Raw genomic sequence first — 19,567 nt, forward strand, 5'->3', positions numbered from 1 at the left:
GTTCTTTCTTGACATGACTTTCATACTGTTTTTAATTTTCGATTTGCTTTTCATTCTTATCTTTACAATTTTACAGCACTCTTGTTTTAATAATTTCCTTTTACAATTTCATTCTTTTTATCTTAATCGCACTTTTAACTCTGTTTTAATCTATTATAACTACGATTGCATTTAATAATTTTTGATTTTTAATATGTGTTGGCGCTTCGCAATTGTTTCAATTAGTATTCAGACATAAGTGATTTTAATTTTTTCGTTTTGTAGTGCACCTTTTACATTTCTTAACTCGTCTGTGTTTTAACAAAACTGCACTTCCATTTTCTATTTTTTTTTATTTAAATTTTGACTTGAATGTGTAAAATTTTAATTTGTTTCGGTCGAAAGCGCTACACTTTTTCAAACATTTTTAAAACTTGCAATTTGCATTTTATTTGCTTTGTTTTATTTAAAATCTAGCTTTCTTTTCAAGCGCTACACTTTTCGATCATTTTTTTTTTTTTTTTATAACAGGTAAATTAGATTTTGTTTGTTTCAAATTGCAAGAGTGGCATGATTTAATTTAAATCATCTTTTTGGTTTTCACAACACTTTTAATCGACGATTAGAGAATGATTTCACAAAAACAATTTGATGATGATGGCAGAGAGTTAAAGTTGGCACCTAAAGGCGCTTCGCTGGCCAGGCAGTGGCCTGTAGAGGCGCTCCGCTGGCCGAGAGGGCCGGTGCAGGGGTGCTCCGCTGGCCGTGAGGGCCGGAGAGGTGCTCCGCTGGCCGAGAGGGCCGGAGAGGTGCTCCGCTGGCCGTTGCAGGGGTGCTCCGCTGGCCGTGAGGGCCGGAGAGGGTGCTCCGCTGGCCGTGAAGGCCGGAGAGGTGCTCCGCTGGCCGTTGCAGGGGTGCTCCGCTGGCCGTGAGGGCCGGAGAGGTGCTCCGCTGGCCGTTGCAGGGGTGCTCCGCTGGACAAGCTGCGGCTTGCGAAGGCACTTGGTCGAAGCAAACTGGCTGTCTGCTTCGAAGCAAAGAACAAGGCCTTGAAGGCAACAAAACCAACCCTGCGAATAAAATTTTAGTCAAAAGGAGTCCTCCTATGACATGATAAAACTTTTCTCTTACCAAATATTTGCTATAACAATAAAAAAAATCGCCAATAGCGCTCGATGCCTTCCGATTTAAATCTTCGGTAATTACGCGTCTATGTACGCAGCCGGTCATTAGAAAAATGACCAAACCGGAACCGGCCTTCGCTAAGTTGGCCGCGCTCAAGCCGATGCAGCTGGCGCAGATGTCAAAGCTGAGCTTTCCAGTGCAACCGATGCACTTTACGCTTATCAGCAGTTTTACAACACTGCTCAGCTTATCAGCTGCTTACAGCGCTGCTTTAAGCTCAGCTTAACAGCAGCTTAAGCTAACTCGACAGACTAACAAATGCATACTTTTAGGAGCTACTTGCAACAACATGAACCTTGGCTTAAACTCAGCAGACTTTTAGGCCGAATTCAATACATGTTGCTGTAGGCGCCGTTACAAAACCCCCCCGCTACAATCAGACTAGGGTATTCCTTTTCAATAGATACCCTAGACTGATACCGCCGGAAGCAACATCATTGTCGAATGTCCTTGACATGATAATTGCCTAGCAAACGGCCTTGCAAATCCTCGAGCTCGTAATTCGAGTTGCCGAGTTTTCTACGAACTCGCGACTTTACAAATGCAGGACCAAACTTTGCATTATAGCCAGTCTGGAAGCAACTTTGCTTGAAATTTCGACGGAACACTTCTTGTCCAGGCGCGAAAGTTATTATTCTTGACCGCAAATTGTAACGCTTCTCGTTCACATCATGCTTCAGTCGCATCAGCTTACATGCATTCTTACGGATCAAATCAAAAGAGTCCTGTCGATTAAATACTAATGATCGATCATCCAACATGTTTAGCTTACTAAGTAATGCATATGTCGACCCAGATGTAATCATGTGCTGACCGAAAGCCATGTAATATGGAGAAGTACCGATGCTCGAATGCACGGACGATCTCAAAGCACAGCATATTTTGCTTAAGCTTTCGTCCCAATCCTTCTGATCTGGACGCAAGTAAGCTCTTATTCCCGAAATTACCGAGCGATTAACTCGTTCGGATGCATTCGCTTGAGGGGAATGAACAGCGGTGAACATTTGTTTTACTCCATACTGTTTCAAGAGCTTTTCAAACGCCTCAGAGCGAAACTGCGATCCATTGTCAGAGACAATAGTTTCTGGAACGCCGAAAGTCATGAATAGTTCTCCTTCCAGATATTTAATTACGAGAGCCGCGTTTATTTTTTTTTACTGGCTTGAGGAAAACATATTTTGAGAAATGGTCGAGTACTATAAATATTCCAATATTTCCACTCCTTGATCGGGGATACGGTCCAAGAAAGTCAATGAAAAGGCGTTGGAAAAACCGCTGACTTTCAGGAGCTTTACCCAAAGGAGGTCTCAGAGCATGATTTGGTGCTTTCGTAGTTTTACAAACTTCACAAGCGTTGATGTAAGCTTTAACGTCAGAAACGAGACCAGGCCAGAAATAATATCTCCTCACTCTTTCGATGGTTTTGTGGATACCACCATGTGAGCACAAAGGACTGTCATGCGACTGGAAAAGAATTTCAGGGACCAATTCTTTTGGTATCCAGAGTTTCCAGGCATACTCGTCGTGTATCTGCACTCCTGTCAAATGCTCAGCCTTACGATACACGTAGCCACTATCAACTTTTAAATCCGGAAAATTTGTACTATTAGCTTTTACGCTATCGAGCAACTCCAAGTACTCTTGAGACTTGAAATGTGGCGAGTCTAAATCCACAATTAAACCCTGTCGTAAGTCTATGGCAGCCACGCCATCTTCATTCACTCTCGACAGAGAATCTGGTACCACATTCATCGAGCCTTTCCGATGTTCTATTTTAAAACGATACCTTTGTAACGATAATGCCCAACGAGCTAGACGTGAATTTAAATCATGGTTGGACATCAGCCATTTTAACGAAGCATGATCAGTCACAATGGTGAACTCGTGACCTTCCACGTAAGCACGAAAATTCTTCAGTGCTACAATCGCTGCTAAACACTCTTGCTCGGTGACAGTGTAATTGCGTTGAGCTTTGTTGAGTTTTTTCGAAATGAAAGCCACTGGACGTTCATCTCCGTTCTCACTCAATTGAACTAATACTGCCCCAACGCCAGATTTACTAGCATCGCAATGTATTGCGAATGGCTTAGTAAAATCAGGGCTGCATAACACGGGAGCTTCACTAAGGCGTGATTTCAACACGTCGAATGCTGTGCATGCTTCCGGTGTCATACTAAATCTTCGTTTAGTGGTCATTAAATCAGTTAAAGGTGAAGCTAACGAGGCAAAATTCGGAACGAACTTGCGATACCAACCGCACAAACCCATGAAGCTTCGCAAACCTCGTAATGTTTTCGGAAGTGGAAAATCTTTTATGGCTCTGACTTTCTCTGGGTCAGTCTTAATTCCACCGTCTCCGATTATGTGGCCCAAATAGCGCACACGGCGCATGCAGAAATGACTTTTGCCAATGTTGATTGTCAGACCTGCACGCTCAATGTGGAGAGCTATCTCTCTCAACACCTCCAAATGGCCATTGAAGCTAGATGAGACTATAAGCAAATCGTCTAAATATACAAATACTTCATTTCTAAGATGGGCCGGTACTACCTTGTCCATCAATCGCGACATAGTGCTAGTCGCGTTACACAATCCAAAAGGCATAACCTTAAATTGATATAACGGCCTACCAGGGACAGTGAAAGCCGTTTTATCTCGGGCTTGAACCTCGAGAGGCACTTGCCAATACGCATCCTTTAAATCTAAGCTGGTGATGAACTCAGCTTTAGGTAGTCTACTCAAAATGCCGTTAATTTGAGGAAGTGGATACGCATCTTTCTCCGTGAAGCTGTTTACTTTACGGCAGTCTAAACAGATTCGCACTTTGCCTGGTTTTGTTACCATAACGATTGGGGAAGACCAGGCGCTTTCTGACTCTTCTATCACTCCCAGTTCCAGCATCCTGTCTATTTCAGCATACATCGCCTTTTCTACAGCAGGCGAGACTGGGAAATGTCGCTGCTTAATAGGCTTAGCGCCGCCCACATCTATAGAATGCGAAATTAAATTCGTCTTCCCTAATCCCTTTCGAGCAAATGAAGGAAAACACTCTATCACAAGAGCTAGCTTGGCCCTGTCACTGCTCGATAATTCATGTTGGTCCTCATCTTCAACTTTGGTGTTAAAATCTTCGACACTGGCTACTTCTAGATTTTTCGGAAGAAGATCGTAAAGCTTCCAGAAATCAATACCCAAATACAGGTCTTGTTTCAGGGATGGAACAATATAAACTTCTAAGAGTTTTTCAAGGTTAGCGTACTCTACCTTAACTTTCATCCGCCCTACAACTTGTTGAAGACTTCCATCGGCAGTGGTTGCGCTTTTATTAATTTCTTTAAATGCGATTTTATTCTCAATAATTTCTTTTGCTAGCTCTCCTCCGCAACAACTTATTGAAGCCCCTGAATCCAGCAGACCGTACACAGTGCGATTGAGAATTCGAACGGACAAAAATGGTCGAGGATCACTAGATCCTGGTGAGAGTGTGCCTATGTGTTCTAACCCAAGCACACACTTTTTGACCTGCTGCCAAAACGATTTAATGCGCTTTGTGCTTCGAGTTTTGGATTTCGTAAAATCAGGTGAAAAATCATTTGTAAGAACGGTTTTCTCTTTCAATATTGGTATTTTCTGATGTAGTAATAAACTGACATCGTTCTGTAAGTCCGGTAAAATTTTTACGTTTGGTAAAGTGTATGGTGGAAGTTGTGAGACTTCCGTCACTCGTCTGTCATTGTCGCTTGGCTTCGTGAGGCACTCGAAGTCTTCGGTTTGTACGCTGACTTCGATGTGCCGGGCTTGGAGTTTTTTGAGCACTTGCCACAACTCGGCTTGTACGTGTTAGCTGCTCCACAGCCATAACAAAAGACTCTTCGGTCTGATACGCAATCCTGGTATCGGTGTCCTTCCTTACGGCAATTCCAACATACCAAGGATAGAGCTTCTATGTCTAACTCGCTTTCGCATTCTGACTCAATACTCTGAGTTTGACAATCTACAAACTCTGCGACTTCACGTCTAAATGGTGTCCTTTTTACGTAGCCGTGAGACTTTTGGACATCGTCCAAAAAGGTTTCGCGTCGACGGCATATCTCTCTCAAATCTGACACAGTTTTTACGTCTACATTTAACAGCTCATGCCGTATTTCAGGCCTTAAATTGTTTTTAAGGACGCGAACGACCTTCAGAGTAGACCACGGCACTTCTAACTGATCTATTAACACAGATAAGCCTTCGTAAAAACTGTCAAACGATTCATTTGGTTTCTGTTTTCTGTTTCTAATAAGCTCCTCTATGTCACAATCGTCTCGTGCGATTTTGAACTGTGATCGCAAGGCTGCGCACAATTCTTCCCATTTCACATCATAGACGCTTTTGTGGTAACGCCAATAGAATTCGAGGGCCTTGCCTTCGAAAAGTACGCTAGCATGCTTACATAGAACAACAAAATTCCCGCCTAAGGTCTGATGTGTGAGTGCCTCTGCTCTATATATAAAATTGTCAACGGATACTCCTGTTCCAGAGAATTTCATTTTCCAACCATTTAATACTTGCACTACCTTGTCTGGCCTATTTAATAGGTCGGATACATGCGACATTGGAGTGCCAGAATTGATCCTTGCAGAGTCAGCATTGAAGTTTTGCTCTCTGACATACTCAGGCCTACTTTCCATTCTCTGCCCTGTTGGAGGTGTGCTGGTTCTAGCATCGCTATTTGCTGGAGTCGCGATCAACCTTTGCACACTATCTACGACCGAACTCTGAATTAGTTCGGCCATCCTCTCGGAGAGAGTAGTGAGCAATCTTCTCTCCATAGCGAGCCAGGAAAGAGCATTCACGGATTCAGGATTCTCTGAATCACTTACGCGTATGTTCGATCTCATTTGCGATGTGCTAGCAACGTCATCCGTCACTGAATCGCTACTCCGCTCTTCTGCCTGACGGCTTTTAGACTGTGAGCGAGTTTGCAACCCTTGAGTATTCGATGGCTCAACTGGCCTGGATTGCACTTGACAAACTGGGCATTTGTCCTTCGTTTTAAAATGCAATTCTATGCACTTTTTGTGAAACTCGTGGTTGCATGCGGTTCTATACGCCTCTGCAACGGACTTAATTTCCTTTTTGCATAAAGGACATGAAGCGATAGGCAAGCCCATTGCTCCCTTGTTCGGCGATCGAGCAACACTCATTTTTCAAAGGGAACGAAACAAACTATAGAGCTAATAAATGTTTCCAGAGTCGATCTTAATCGAAAATTATCAACAGAAGAAAAAACCAAAAATTTACTAACCAACGAACAATGTATATAAACAAAAAAAAAAATAATAAATAAATAAATAATAAAAATTAAAAAAATACAAAAATGGTACTATTCAAAGGAACCAAAAATAACGTAGAGATATAAAGAAATAATTCATAAATATTTTTAGCCGAACTCGAAACCAGACATCACACCTGTCGTAGGGTATTTTAACTTTTAATAACTAAAAATTCTCGTACAAAGGATAAATAGACAAAGGGATGCGTTTAGAATCTTAGCTGATTTACGGACAACAGAACGATCAGAAATCTTCTTATTGTTTTCCAATTAAATCTTCTAAGAACTAAAGCTTCCAAAGTTTTGAAGTGAAGTCTGCCAAAGTCATACGGGGTTGTGACACTTTTTAATTAAAATGTCCACATTATCCACCGTTTGAACTTTGTGCAGATTATCCTGTGTCGATAACGTGTGTATCTTATAATAAGGGCCAGAATATCCACCGGAGTTGAATTCTTCTGTAGTTCCTCTTATTAACAGATACCCCATTATTGACCCATTTGATAGAAGAGGAGATAGAATTCTGACGTCAACTTTAAATAGTGGCCAAAACCGAAAATAAGATTTTCTGTTTTGTTTTCCAAAGCTATTAGAAAATTGACGACGAATTCTTTTAAAGAGTTTTTAATATTAAGAAAGGAAAAAAACCAAAAACTGTGAAACAAAAGGCAAACTTTAGAATTTTCTTTTCGAGAGTCTTACTGAGTTATTACTGTACCCAATAAGGCCCCACGTTGGGCGCCACTTTTCTTATTAATAATAATGAATTATATCTGTAACGTGCAACGATATATACCGCAAGGGTGAACGGACGATCTGTGGGTGCGGGGCACGCTATAGTATCCGGCTCTAGCTCGTCGGCTTTGGGGGTGGTGGTCTTGCTTCCACAAATCTACCCTATATTCGCTGCGTACTATCATTAATAAGTCTAGAATTGAGCGTGCTGCGACAAAATGAATAGCTAGAACACTAACCGGAAGAGAAGTGATAAAAAAAAAAAATTTAAAGTTTCCATAACCCTGCAGAGAAAGAGAGAAAGAAAGAGAGAGAGAGAAGAGAGAGAGAGAAGAAGAGAGAGAGCACGAGATTTAAGTTACCAGCTTGTCACTGGTGTTACGTGACAAGGATCCCCACCCATCCTACGATCACAAGCAACAGAGCTTGGCTCTGGTGATCCCTTTTGGGCCCTACGACGGTGGAGCCTAAGGCCCGGTTCGGCTAATTAAAAGAGAAATTACTCCATGTTCAAATTTGTTTTAATTAAGGGTGTAAGTATATAAGAAATAATACATTATAAACAAATATAAATAAATTTTAAAAATGATATAATATGACAAAAGAATATAATATTTAAATCTAATAATTTTTAAATCGTATTTCAGAATGTTTCAATTTTGTGCCGTATTTGTTTTTTTTTTTTTCTAATTGTTTAATATTTATTTGCTTAACAATAATCATATAATTTGTCTATTTTTTTTTTTTTTAGTTTGTTTTGTTTTCATCGGCTGTGTTTCATTTAATTTTATTTATATTTATTGAGAATTAATTTTCTTCTTTTTTTTTCCCAACTATTATCGATTTTATTATTCTCATCTATCTTTTATACAAACTCATTTTTTTTGTTGCGTGAATTTTTCGTGTGCGTAATGTGCAATAATTAAAATATTTGTACAAGATGTACATCTTTTAGTTTTCGTTATCGAACTTACCCCCAGAACTCCTGCGGCGGTGATCGATCTCCGGCGAAGTGCTGGAACGGGCTAAACGACGAGGTGTTGCAAAAAAAAAAAAAATAAATTTTTGCACAATAAGCACATCCGCACATTTTTTCTTTTTTTTTTTTTTGAATTATACACTATCAATTTTCAGTACGACAAATTATTAATTAATTTAGACGAAATTTTACTTATAATTCATGTTCTTTCTTGACATGACTTTCATACTGTTTTTAATTTTCGATTTGCTTTTCATTCTTATCTTTACAATTTTACAGCACTCTTGTTTTAATAATTTCCTTTTACAATTTCATTCTTTTTATCTTAATCGCACTTTTAACTCTGTTTTAATCTATTATAACTACGATTGCATTTAATAATTTTTGATTTTTAATATGTGTTGGCGCTTCGCAATTGTTTCAATTAGTATTCAGACATAAGTGATTTTAATTTTTTCGTTTTGTAGTGCACCTTTTACATTTCTTAACTCGTCTGTGTTTTAACAAAACTGCACTTCCATTTTCTATTTTTTTTTATTTAAATTTTGACTTGAATGTGTAAAATTTTAATTTGTTTCGGTCGAAAGCGCTACACTTTTTCAAACATTTTTAAAACTTGCAATTTGCATTTTATTTGCTTTGTTTTATTTAAAATCTAGCTTTCTTTTCAAGCGCTACACTTTTCGATCATTTTTTTTTTTTTTTATAACAGGTAAATTAGATTTTGTTTGTTTCAAATTGCAAGAGTGGCATGATTTAATTTAAATCATCTTTTTGGTTTTCACAACACTTTTAATCGACGATTAGAGAATGATTTCACAAAAACAATTTGATGATGATGGCAGAGAGTTAAAGTTGGCACCTAAAGGCGCTTCGCTGGCCAGGCAGTGGCCTGTAGAGGCGCTCCGCTGGCCGAGAGGGCCGGTGCAGGGGTGCTCCGCTGGCCGTGAGGGCCGGAGAGGTGCTCCGCTGGCCGAGAGGGCCGGAGAGGTGCTCCGCTGGCCGTTGCAGGGGTGCTCCGCTGGCCGTGAGGGCCGGAGAGGGTGCTCCGCTGGCCGTGAAGGCCGGAGAGGTGCTCCGCTGGCCGTTGCAGGGGTGCTCCGCTGGCCGTGAGGGCCGGAGAGGTGCTCCGCTGGCCGTTGCAGGGGTGCTCCGCTGGACAAGCTGCGGCTTGCGAAGGCACTTGGTCGAAGCAAACTGGCTGTCTGCTTCGAAGCAAAGAACAAGGCCTTGAAGGCAACAAAACCAACCCTGCGAATAAAATTTTAGTCAAAAGGAGTCCTCCTATGACATGATAAAACTTTTCTCTTACCAAATATTTGCTATAACAATAAAAAAAATCGCCAATAGCGCTCGATGCCTTCCGATTTAAATCTTCGGTAATTACGCGTCTATGTACGCAGCCGGTCATTAGAAAAATGACCAAACCGGAACCGGCCTTCGCTAAGTTGGCCGCGCTCAAGCCGATGCAGCTGGCGCAGATGTCAAAGCTGAGCTTTCCAGTGCAACCGATGCACTTTACGCTTATCAGCAGTTTTACAACACTGCTCAGCTTATCAGCTGCTTACAGCGCTGCTTTAAGCTCAGCTTAACAGCAGCTTAAGCTAACTCGACAGACTAACAAATGCATACTTTTAGGAGCTACTTGCAACAACATGAACCTTGGCTTAAACTCAGCAGACTTTTAGGCCGAATTCAATACATGTTGCTGTAGGCGCCGTTACATATATCATTCTGTTCCATTGATTGATACTAAAAATATGTAAGGAATCAGAATTTACTGTAACTGATTTTGATTTGTACCTACCACAAATACTTCGGGTACACTCTGGTAAACTGATACAGTTGATTGATGCCGTTCCATTAAGCCAAGAGAATCCAAATTCAAATCCCGTAAGTTCTGATCAAAAGTTTGATATATATTGAAATTGGATTTGAAGTCGTACGACCAAATTTCATTAATGCGGTTGCCTTTAAAAATTAGTGACACATAATACAGATGAAATTTCCAACACCATTTAAAAAATGATTCAATTTCAGGACCGTAAAGTGGTACATTTTCTTTTGATTCGTACACGAATAGAATGGGAAGATATGTTAATCTCCTCAAATTGTCATTAACTATGTCACACAGCGGATCATTTTTTCCTCGAAAGAAAACAACGGCATAATTATGCGTACTAATAAAAGTATACATTGAATCTGTTCGGGATCCAGCAATAATTACTGGTTTTTTAAATTTCGTCATTACTTGGTGAACGAATGAGAACCCAACTGATGGTCCCATCTCTGCATCGAAGTTTCCATATATTATAAAGTTTCTATAATTAAATACTTTGTCAAACACCGACATTAATCGAAGAGCCGTCATATAAACATTTTCACTTTCTCCTATAGGCTTTGTCTGACCATTTATTAAGGCCAAAAAACAGCAGAACCAGATATAGAGGCTAACACACTTCATGGTTGCACTTTTTTAACTGACTTACTTGGCTTTGCTGGACAACAAGTTTCAACTGTTGCAAGTCTTGTTTACATTGTATATCGGTGGTGGTCTAAAATATCCCTAACGTGACATCAAAAATAATATCTGGTCGGCTACACGAACAAAACCTGTGTATAATCTAAATTTTCATTAAATTGTTGTTGATATAAAATGCATTGTGAAAATATGATTATAGATTATTTAATAAAATTCTGACTAGGACCATGCTTATTTTGAATTTTAATTAATATGCCAAAGGTTATAAGTATTTTAAACAAAATCTGAATGTTATGTCTGTTAGTAATCAAGGGAAAATAACATCTGCAATTTTAATTGCTAAACTGCAGGTTAAATTTGCATATACACCTGAATGCAATTGAAGCTTAAATTAGTTTATTTGCAGAATATAAGAGAGTTTGGTTTTTGCCATGTCTACTGCAGTTTCAGTTATGAATATTGTTGTTGTTTGTCGTATGGGATATGCATAATCCATGAGCATTTCATGATATATCAAAATTGGTAGAATAAATTCCACAAAATCGTGTATTATTTAACATTCGATATCGATTGCGTGCAGTTTGACTTTTTGACTTTGCCACGCAGAAAATTAATATTTATTCTATCCGTTGTTTTAATCTTTAAGCCAAATTTATGGTAATTTGGATTAGCAATTGTCAACTGATTGGCAAAACAGCAAATGTATAAGCTTGATAATTTAACAAAATAAAATGAAGTACATTTTTTAAAGTCATTTAAAAGTATTTTTGTATTTTGCTTCAACATAAAAGACCAAACCACACATTTTCGTAAACCACTTTCCCAAAAGAAAAACAAATCATAATTTCAAAATATCAAGTTACGCTGCGGAACTGCAAACAAATCGTGCAATTTTCAGACTCTGTCATCAAAGCGTTGGCATTTTGGTTTGCTGTCTAATTTGTGCTGCGGTGGTATTAAAGTCGCCGATGTAGAATGTTTGCGAAGTGCAACCGAAAGCGAAATGACGCTAGAGCAGCTGCACTTGCTCTTGACAAATATGTGTGGCCGGGTGCTTAAGTTTTATGAGGACGCAGACCTTAGAGACACTATGGGCGTGTCTGTCGTGCGTGCCAGTGTGGCAAGCGAGCAGACAAGTTTAAACGCTGTTGACGCCAGTATCCGGTTTTCCGGCTCTTGATTGATGGGTATTTTAGTGCAGACAGTTGAGTTTAAGGCGCCATTAACAAAAACGTTAACGCACCGGGAATAGACAATCGATTTGAGTACCAAAATAAAATAGCAAAAATATGAAACTGCGAATATTCGGTGCAACTGTTGGCGAAGGTCAAGTTCAGCGTTTAGCATGCGAAGACAAAATGCAGAAGTGGCGACCACGACGCGAACGATTCCCAAATGAGCAGTTCAAAGCGTCACATTAGGTTACGTTACGTTAGCAAAGTACGTAAGGCTCGCTCTCAGTTGTAACGCGCTCTCTCTCTCTCTCTTTCGCTGTCTATGTTTCTTCCTTGTGTCGACTATAAAACGAGGATGCCAATGCCAGCGACAGTCAGTTTGCTGCAGACAACGCGACGATACGGAACAGTCAGCCAGCAACGGAACACAACGCTCTACATCCTTTAGTCGCTCGCTCGTATTCGTATTTGTATTCGTAAATCGCATTCAGTTTCAACTGCGACGCGTGTGAGTGTTGTTCGGTTGTGCTGTGCATTTCATATGCTGCCTGCTTATCAGCATACGCGTTGAAATGCCGTCGCTGCATTTCACATAGTTCGCTAGAGAACAATAACAAACTGCACATATCACAGGATAAAATAAACTAAACAAGTGAAACATGTTTTGGATTTTACGTCGCACTGGCGCTGCCAATTTCTTTAATTCGTTGAACAACAATTGCAACTTCAGCAAGGGCAACAGCAATGGAGGCGCCGGCGGCAACGGGAACCACAGCAACAACACACAGGGTAAGCTGGAATGTCCAGGTGGCAATTATATTATTATATTTCGTCACAAGGCGGTAATTGATTGGGTTGCCTAATTAGCGAAACATGACTCAGCAGCACAAAGACGAACGAGTACTACAACACTTAAATTAACGTCGAGCTTCTCTAATCACAGAGCAGAAGTAACTGGATCTGATAAACTGACCAAAGACCAAACAGGCTCAATAAATCCATATGAGCATAAAATGTTTGTATTGTGTATGGGTAAACAGCACTCGAGTAGGTAAATTTGAGAATGATTTAAACAAGAGATAGATTCCTAGAAATGTTCCTTCCACGTGCTGGCTAGAACTTCAAGCACGTAGCAGGTTATCAAAACCAGTTAATTAAAATTCCCACAATGGTCTGGGAGTATTACATAATATATATAACATATAACAATATATTGTATATACTCATATACTCAAGTACACACTTATTCGTATTGTTTGCACAAAATCCTCTGGCATATGGCAAGCTGTTGATGTCGTCGCTGTCGTCGATGGTGATGGCGATGGCGATGGCAAAGTCTGATGGAAAAATGCGAGGATGTGTTTGGAGTAAAGCAAATACAAGCATTTAGCTCCAGCAACCTCTCTTAATAATAAGCTCGTCCTTATGGCCATAGTTACGTATGTGTGTGTGTGTGTGCCTACGTGTGAGTAGAGCTGAGTGTCAATGCTCTGCTGTGTGTGTAGGTTACTGTCTGAGTGAGGATGTGTGTGTGTGTGTGTTTCGGGTGTCTTAAACGTGCCACGGATGCGACTGTCGAAAAAAACACTTAAGGCGTTGTCCCAAGATGCTTTTGTCTAAGCGCTAAGCCTCGCGTCAACTCTGACGCCAGGAAATCGTGATAAAGTGCGAACCAAAAGGATGCCCAAAGCGGAAGCCCAAGATAACAGACGACAACAGTGTGTAGTAGTAGGTAACAACAATTGGTATTCATACACATGTCTCTAGCAAACGAATGAATTTTCTTTTGTGCACTCGAAAGACTAACATTATTAATTTCATTAACAAATTGTAGAGCAGACTTTTCAGCAAAAAGAGAAAAAAGAAAAACAAACGGAAAAACACTAATTAAAGAGTAATTTTCAAGGAAATTTAACACAACAGTTAATCCGACAGCACAACAAATAATTGAATTAAAACCAATTTAAATTTAATTATCTTTTTTTTGTGTGTGTTTAACCAAACAAAAGCGAATTTAAAATTGGATATAGAATTACAAATTAGTTAGTACAAAAAGTAAAAACAAATTGCTAATTTATGCAGCTCATAACGGAATTAATCCATGAAATTTTTTTCCTTCTGTACTTTTGTTGTTTTTTCTTTTTTTTTCGCTAAAGATGTGAAAATACATTTAAAATATGCAAATATGCGTGGCCCACACACACACACACATGCCAATTAAAAACTTAACTCTTTTTATATATCATAATAAATTTGCGTTATTTTGTTTGGCTTTATAGATTATTGCAGTGTTCGCGTGTGAATATGCTTCCACTCTGATTCATTCACATGAATAACTTATTATGCAAATGCAACATATGTCAGCAGCATTAACCGATAATTATGACAGCCATTTGTCATTGATAATTATATAGGAAACATGTGTGTATGTATTTTGCATGCAATTTACGACAATTTTGCAATAACATCAGCAATTAAACGCACATTATTGCATGTGAATGTGTTGCTGTCTCTCTCTGTCTCTCTCTCTGTCTGTGTCTGCGTGGAGCCAATAATTTATGGCTCTCTTAAAACACACAGAAAATTCAGGTCCTTACAAACTTTTTGCGCTAATTTGAAAAACTTTAGTAGCAAAATAAACCGAGGAGAGAAAATAGAAGTTGAACTATAATAATAAATTATATTATGGCACATTCCCATTTGGCAGGTTTTTGATTGGGAAAAAGCGAATATATATTTCGAAGGTCTGGCAAATTATTGGGCGTTTATCTGGCATATTAATAAGCACGCTGCCTGAGCTGCCAGTCTTTGGCTGCCTTGGAGCACTGCTTGTGCTTTTTGGCCATGATTTATGTTCATGTAACCCAACAAGTTGTCTGCCGGCGGCACATCATTTGTAATAATTTGTGTTCGTAATCGGAAAGTACATTGCGAAAAACTTTATCCTCAAATCTTTTTGATCATAAGACGCAAGACGCAACTAAATATTCCTCCGCGTTGCAGGGCATTTTCCTTACTTCGTATGCTATTTCTTTTCTATATTTTCTTTTCTTTTTTTTGTGCGGTCTTTGGTGCCGTAAATTTCAATCAGTGCATAGAAAAGGCCAACGGCAGCAGCCGCACCCATTTCCACAGCCAAACCCATATGCACACACAGACACCCAACACACACACACTTGCATAGTTAAATGCTGGGGCGAACAAAACTTCTTGTTGCATACTTTTTGGCGCGCTGCACACACATTTTTGCTATAAAATTGAGTTTTATTCTTGCTTCACGCACTGGCGCGCCGCTTCACGGCAACGCAAACAATTTTTTTGCATTCGCCCGCAGCTTATAGAACGTGTACGTGTGTGTGGATTGTGTGTGTTTGGGTGTGTTTGAGTTGCCTAGCATGCTTCACTTTTAATATTCATACTTGCTTTTATTTGCCTCGCGCAATACAAACAAACCTTTGACATTTTGCTTTCATCTAAACAGTTACGTTACTACAAAGTCGTGATTAGCTTACTAAACACACACATTGTTAGCTTATGCACTGTGCATTCCAATTAATTGCAAAAAAATCATAATTCTCTTTATCATTCTCGAATTTCTTTAGTTACTAAACGTCGAATCAAATTTAATTCTTATTTTATAATTAATTAATTGCATCGAAAAGACAATACTCTGCATAATTCTCGAATTTCATTAGTTACAGCTCTTCGCATCAAATTGAATTTTTATTTTATAATAATATTACATAATTGTTAGCTTATGTACTCTGCATTCTAATTAATTGCAACGAAATGATAATACTCTTTATCACTCTAGAACTTTTTTACTTCTTTAGTTTAGCTTATAATACTAATTTGAATTTCTCATGGCATAGCTCGCCATTTAGGTTTATAATGTTAGAATTTTATCTGTGATGTTATGACACTATTAGTTTGTAAGCATTCTTCACTTTAAAAGTAAAAATTATAAAAAAGAGATTACAATAATAATCTGCTGAATCATAACAATAATCATATTTGTGGTAATATTCTTTTAATTGAAATTCCAAACTTAACGTGTTTTGGAATTCCATATACAAAAATTATATTAGAGTACGATTCTTTTCCACTTTGTTTTTCGAAACTCATAATTATTTATTCGTGAAATAAATCAGTATTAATTTCCTCAATTGATATGCCACGTTCACCTCTCATTTGGTAATGAGCACTTAAAAAGCAAAACTTGGCCAAAATAAATTGTAGCAATGGGCAAACGCAATGCCATAAATTCAGATCGTAAATAAAGCCTTTATAGAATTTTATAGGCAGCGACTATTTATTGTAATCCTTGGCAAGCAGACTCGCACACACACACACACATACACACTCGCAATGACAATGGGCACAATAAATCTCATTTTATCACTTCACGGCTCGAGGACAGCCCGCAAAACTTTTGTGCTGGGCGGTCGCAAGACAAAACCTGAGATCCGAGACAAAGGCTGAAGGCAGCACAAAGGCGGCCATAAATTGTCAGCTGCAGTGGAAAAACATTTTTTAATTTCGATGTTGCGAAAAGTTTTGGCTGAAGAAAAAACACATACACACACACAGACACATATCACACATACCACACGTATGCCAAGTCTGATGACATTTAAAGGAGGGGAGGAGGGGGCAGAAAAGTGTTGCGAGTGCTGCTTAAAGCTGTTGCAATTATGAACGAAATGTTTTTCGCCAAATTGGTGGCACTAATGAAATTCCTTCATGCTATTGTTATTCGCCAAAAACAGACAAATACGTAAAGAGGCCGCCGCGCAAGGCGTATGGCAGGCTCAGTGCCGAGGCTGATGATGCCGTGTCGCTGGGCAATAAAATCGATGATCCATTCGATGAGCTAGACGATTTTGAAATGCTGGCACCAGGTGCCAGCAACAGCAACAGCAATGGCAATGCCAACCACAACCACAACGGCAACGGCAACAGCAATGCGAGCAACAACCCTAACAGCAACACCAACACCAATATAAACAGCAATGGCAACGGCAACGGCAACGGCAACGGCAATGACGAGGCGAATGGCAATGAGAAGAGCCTAGAGCTTTTTCCATGTACGAACGCTGATTGCCAGGGCAACTTTGTGGTGGAGAATGCGCTGTGTGAGCTGGGGCTGTGCCAAGTTAAAGCCAAATCATCAAAGGAACTGTCAGCGGGTGCCATGTCCACATCCAAGCAGATTAACGAGAGCACAATAAGTCGCCTACACGCACTGGCCATGGCCGACGATGACGATGACTACGGTGAGTAGGAAAATGATTTGCCCAACTGACGCAGGAGAGAACTCATTAAGCTAACCAATGGACGGGGGGCTCTGGTCATGTTCAAATTTCAGATGAATCGCTCACCTGCAATGTTTGTGATCGGTCGTTTCATTGCCATCGGCAGTTGGCTTCACATCAGCAAAAGAAGCGACATTTTGGGTAATGAAATGTGCTTAATTTGACGACGGCTCTCCTTCCACTAACAACAAAAACAAAAACATATTCCAATTATTACCACCAACAGCTGCAGCGGTTGTGATAGCCTGTTTCCATCGCTGATGCTGCTCGAACATCACAAGGAAGAGTTTGAGCACTGGAGCGACGAGGAGATTGGACGACGTGTCTGCTGCCGTCGTAATCGATGCGACGATGACTACTTCACGGACACGGACTCCTACATCAGCGATGCGGAGAGCGAGGACCTGGAGAGATTGTTGTAAACATGCAGCAGCTGCACCTGAAGAGCAGCACAGCTGTGGCTACAGAAGACCGAAAAAAAGGAAAAGCGTGTGATGGTGCGTATAAACAACAGTTTTCATTATTACTTTTCTATGTATTACTTCTCTGCTACCATTTTAAAGTGCTGCCTTCGCCGCTTAAATCACTGGGCAGCAGAAAATTTAACACAGAATCAAAACTGAAAACGAATTTTCCATTGTTACAGCCAAAGGCAAAGCCTTTGGGAGCTGGCATATTTGTGGCTTCGTGCGGCGTGCGGCGTACGGCGTCAATTGTTAGGACTGGAAAAACGACGCACCGGAAATTGCGAAAGTACCGAATGAATGTGGCCCATAATGAAAATAGATTAAACCGGTTGACAATGGAAGCTCGGCACCACACAACAATGAGAAATGAGTGCTCGACCAGCAAGCAGCAAGCAGTCGCAGGCAAAGTCAAGTCGAGGGACTGCGCTACACTTTGACCCAGTATTGAGAGAGTATTGTATAAAAGAGAAAAGGAGCGAAACCAAGCATATTGTACTTTTAGAGTTTAACTGCAGACCCCTAGCAATGGTCTTAAAACAAAAACAAAAGCGAACACACACAAATACAATCAAATAGGAGAACACAAATACCAATACAGCAACTAAAAGACAAAGCCAAAGAAAAGCATACTGCATATGTTGTATGCAAATTCTTGTATTTGTGTGTGTATACATTTATAAGTAAATATTTGTGTAAAAAAAACAGAGCTATATAACCAACACCCCCCAAAAAAAATGAAAAAAGAAAAAATGAATTCATATCATTCAATGCATATGTGTCAACCAAAATGAAACTATTTGTGTACGAATCTGAATGTGCATACGACAAAAGAAATACCTGTATTTTTAAATACAAGTACTCGAAATAAATATGTGTAAATCTTTCATGACATTCTTTTTCATTCGGGAGCGTAAATATCACAATGTTTTTGTCCACGTGTTGACTGTTCTTTTTGCACACAACTCGCACCTAAATCAATAGACAAATGAACACAGCAAATCATGAGAGGGTGACAAGACTATAAAATACGAAGAATATATAATATCCCTACGGACATTTGTTAAATTATTCAACGTTGCGACGCAAACTGTCCCCGTCATTAAAACTTGATTGACTTCATAAAACTTGTCAGTGGGGCAAATCAACGCCGAGCACAGGGAAAACTTTTCTCGCTCCTTGAGGCTATTTTTCTATGTGAACAAACGCAAAACTTAAACGCAAATTTGTGCTCGCCTTTAAATTATTTGCACAGCCTGAACATTTTCTGCCAGGTAAGTTAATTTTCTGTCGAGAGTCGAGTCTATTTTCACTAAATTATTCAGGATCCCTTTTACTCTCTGTAATCGAGGCAAGGGCATTTGATGACTATAAAAATTATATAGATTGACATTAATTGACAAAGGTTTCGTTTCAAATAGACAAATAAGATAAAATATATTGGCTATTGGCAAAGAGGCCGACGGGCAAATTGGTAAAATAAACAAGAAGAGCGTGCAAGGACAAGATTTTAGATATATTTCCTGTTTGGTTTTCAGCAGTTGGCCGGCAAAAGTGTAAGTAACCGGAAGAGCATAGATTATGAAGGGAAACGGACAGCGCAGAGATAAATGTTTATTTCAGCTCCTTTTTTCTTGTTTTTATAAATACGAAAAGCATATTTTGTGACGGCAAAGTAAACATCCGGTTTCATTAGCAAGATGAATTCGAAATGTCAGTTATGCAATCTGTTACATGAATTAGGCAAAGTCCAGACCGAAACGCAAAACGCAAGAAGCACTGGCATATTCATTTCACGTAATTCATATCCTGATTGCACAAAGGCATTGGGCGACATGTTTTTGATTGATGTGTGCAAAACCAAGCAATAGCAAAATCTCGGCCCGACATGCAAAAACTGGCCAGTGCATGGAGCCGGCTAGTCGGTTCCACCAAC

General features: G+C 39.6%; 3 protein-coding genes across 4 annotated transcripts; 1 reads left to right on the forward strand and 2 right to left on the reverse strand.

The window, feature by feature from the left end:
- Positions 1-317: 317 nt before the first annotated feature.
- On the reverse strand, positions 318-1,460 carry LOC127566113 (uncharacterized). Its single transcript, XM_052007699.1, has 2 exons — positions 1,111-1,460; positions 318-1,049 (listed from the first exon to the last, which is right to left on the reverse strand). Exons 1-2 carry the CDS (start codon positions 1,207-1,209, stop codon positions 648-650), a joined length of 501 nt encoding a protein of 166 aa, XP_051863659.1. The 5' UTR covers positions 1,210-1,460; the 3' UTR covers positions 318-647.
- A 6,350-nt stretch (positions 1,461-7,810) lies between these two features.
- On the reverse strand, positions 7,811-9,860 carry LOC127566112 (uncharacterized). Of its 2 annotated transcripts, XM_052007698.1 has the most exons (3): positions 9,508-9,860; positions 9,268-9,446; positions 7,811-9,185 (listed from the first exon to the last, which is right to left on the reverse strand). In XM_052007698.1, exons 1-3 carry the CDS (start codon positions 9,604-9,606, stop codon positions 8,999-9,001), a joined length of 465 nt encoding a protein of 154 aa, XP_051863658.1. In that variant the 5' UTR covers positions 9,607-9,860; the 3' UTR covers positions 7,811-8,998. The 2 variants fall into 2 exon arrangements, with proteins under 2 accessions (XP_051863658.1, XP_051863657.1); XM_052007697.1 differs by having other exon boundaries at positions 7,811-9,446; positions 9,508-9,854.
- A 2,501-nt stretch (positions 9,861-12,361) lies between these two features.
- Positions 12,362-18,503, forward strand: LOC117575603 (probable WRKY transcription factor protein 1). The gene is made up of 5 exons (XM_034259875.2): positions 12,362-12,641; positions 16,622-17,128; positions 17,221-17,308; positions 17,394-17,664; positions 17,814-18,503. Exons 1-4 carry the CDS (start codon positions 12,512-12,514, stop codon positions 17,587-17,589), a joined length of 921 nt encoding a protein of 306 aa, XP_034115766.1. The 5' UTR covers positions 12,362-12,511; the 3' UTR covers positions 17,590-17,664; positions 17,814-18,503.
- The last annotated feature ends 1,064 nt before the right edge of the window (positions 18,504-19,567 follow it).

Source organism: Drosophila albomicans, chromosome 2R (assembly GCF_009650485.2).
Source record: "Drosophila albomicans strain 15112-1751.03 chromosome 2R, ASM965048v2, whole genome shotgun sequence".
Lineage (NCBI taxonomy): Eukaryota > Metazoa > Arthropoda > Insecta > Diptera > Drosophilidae > Drosophila > Drosophila albomicans.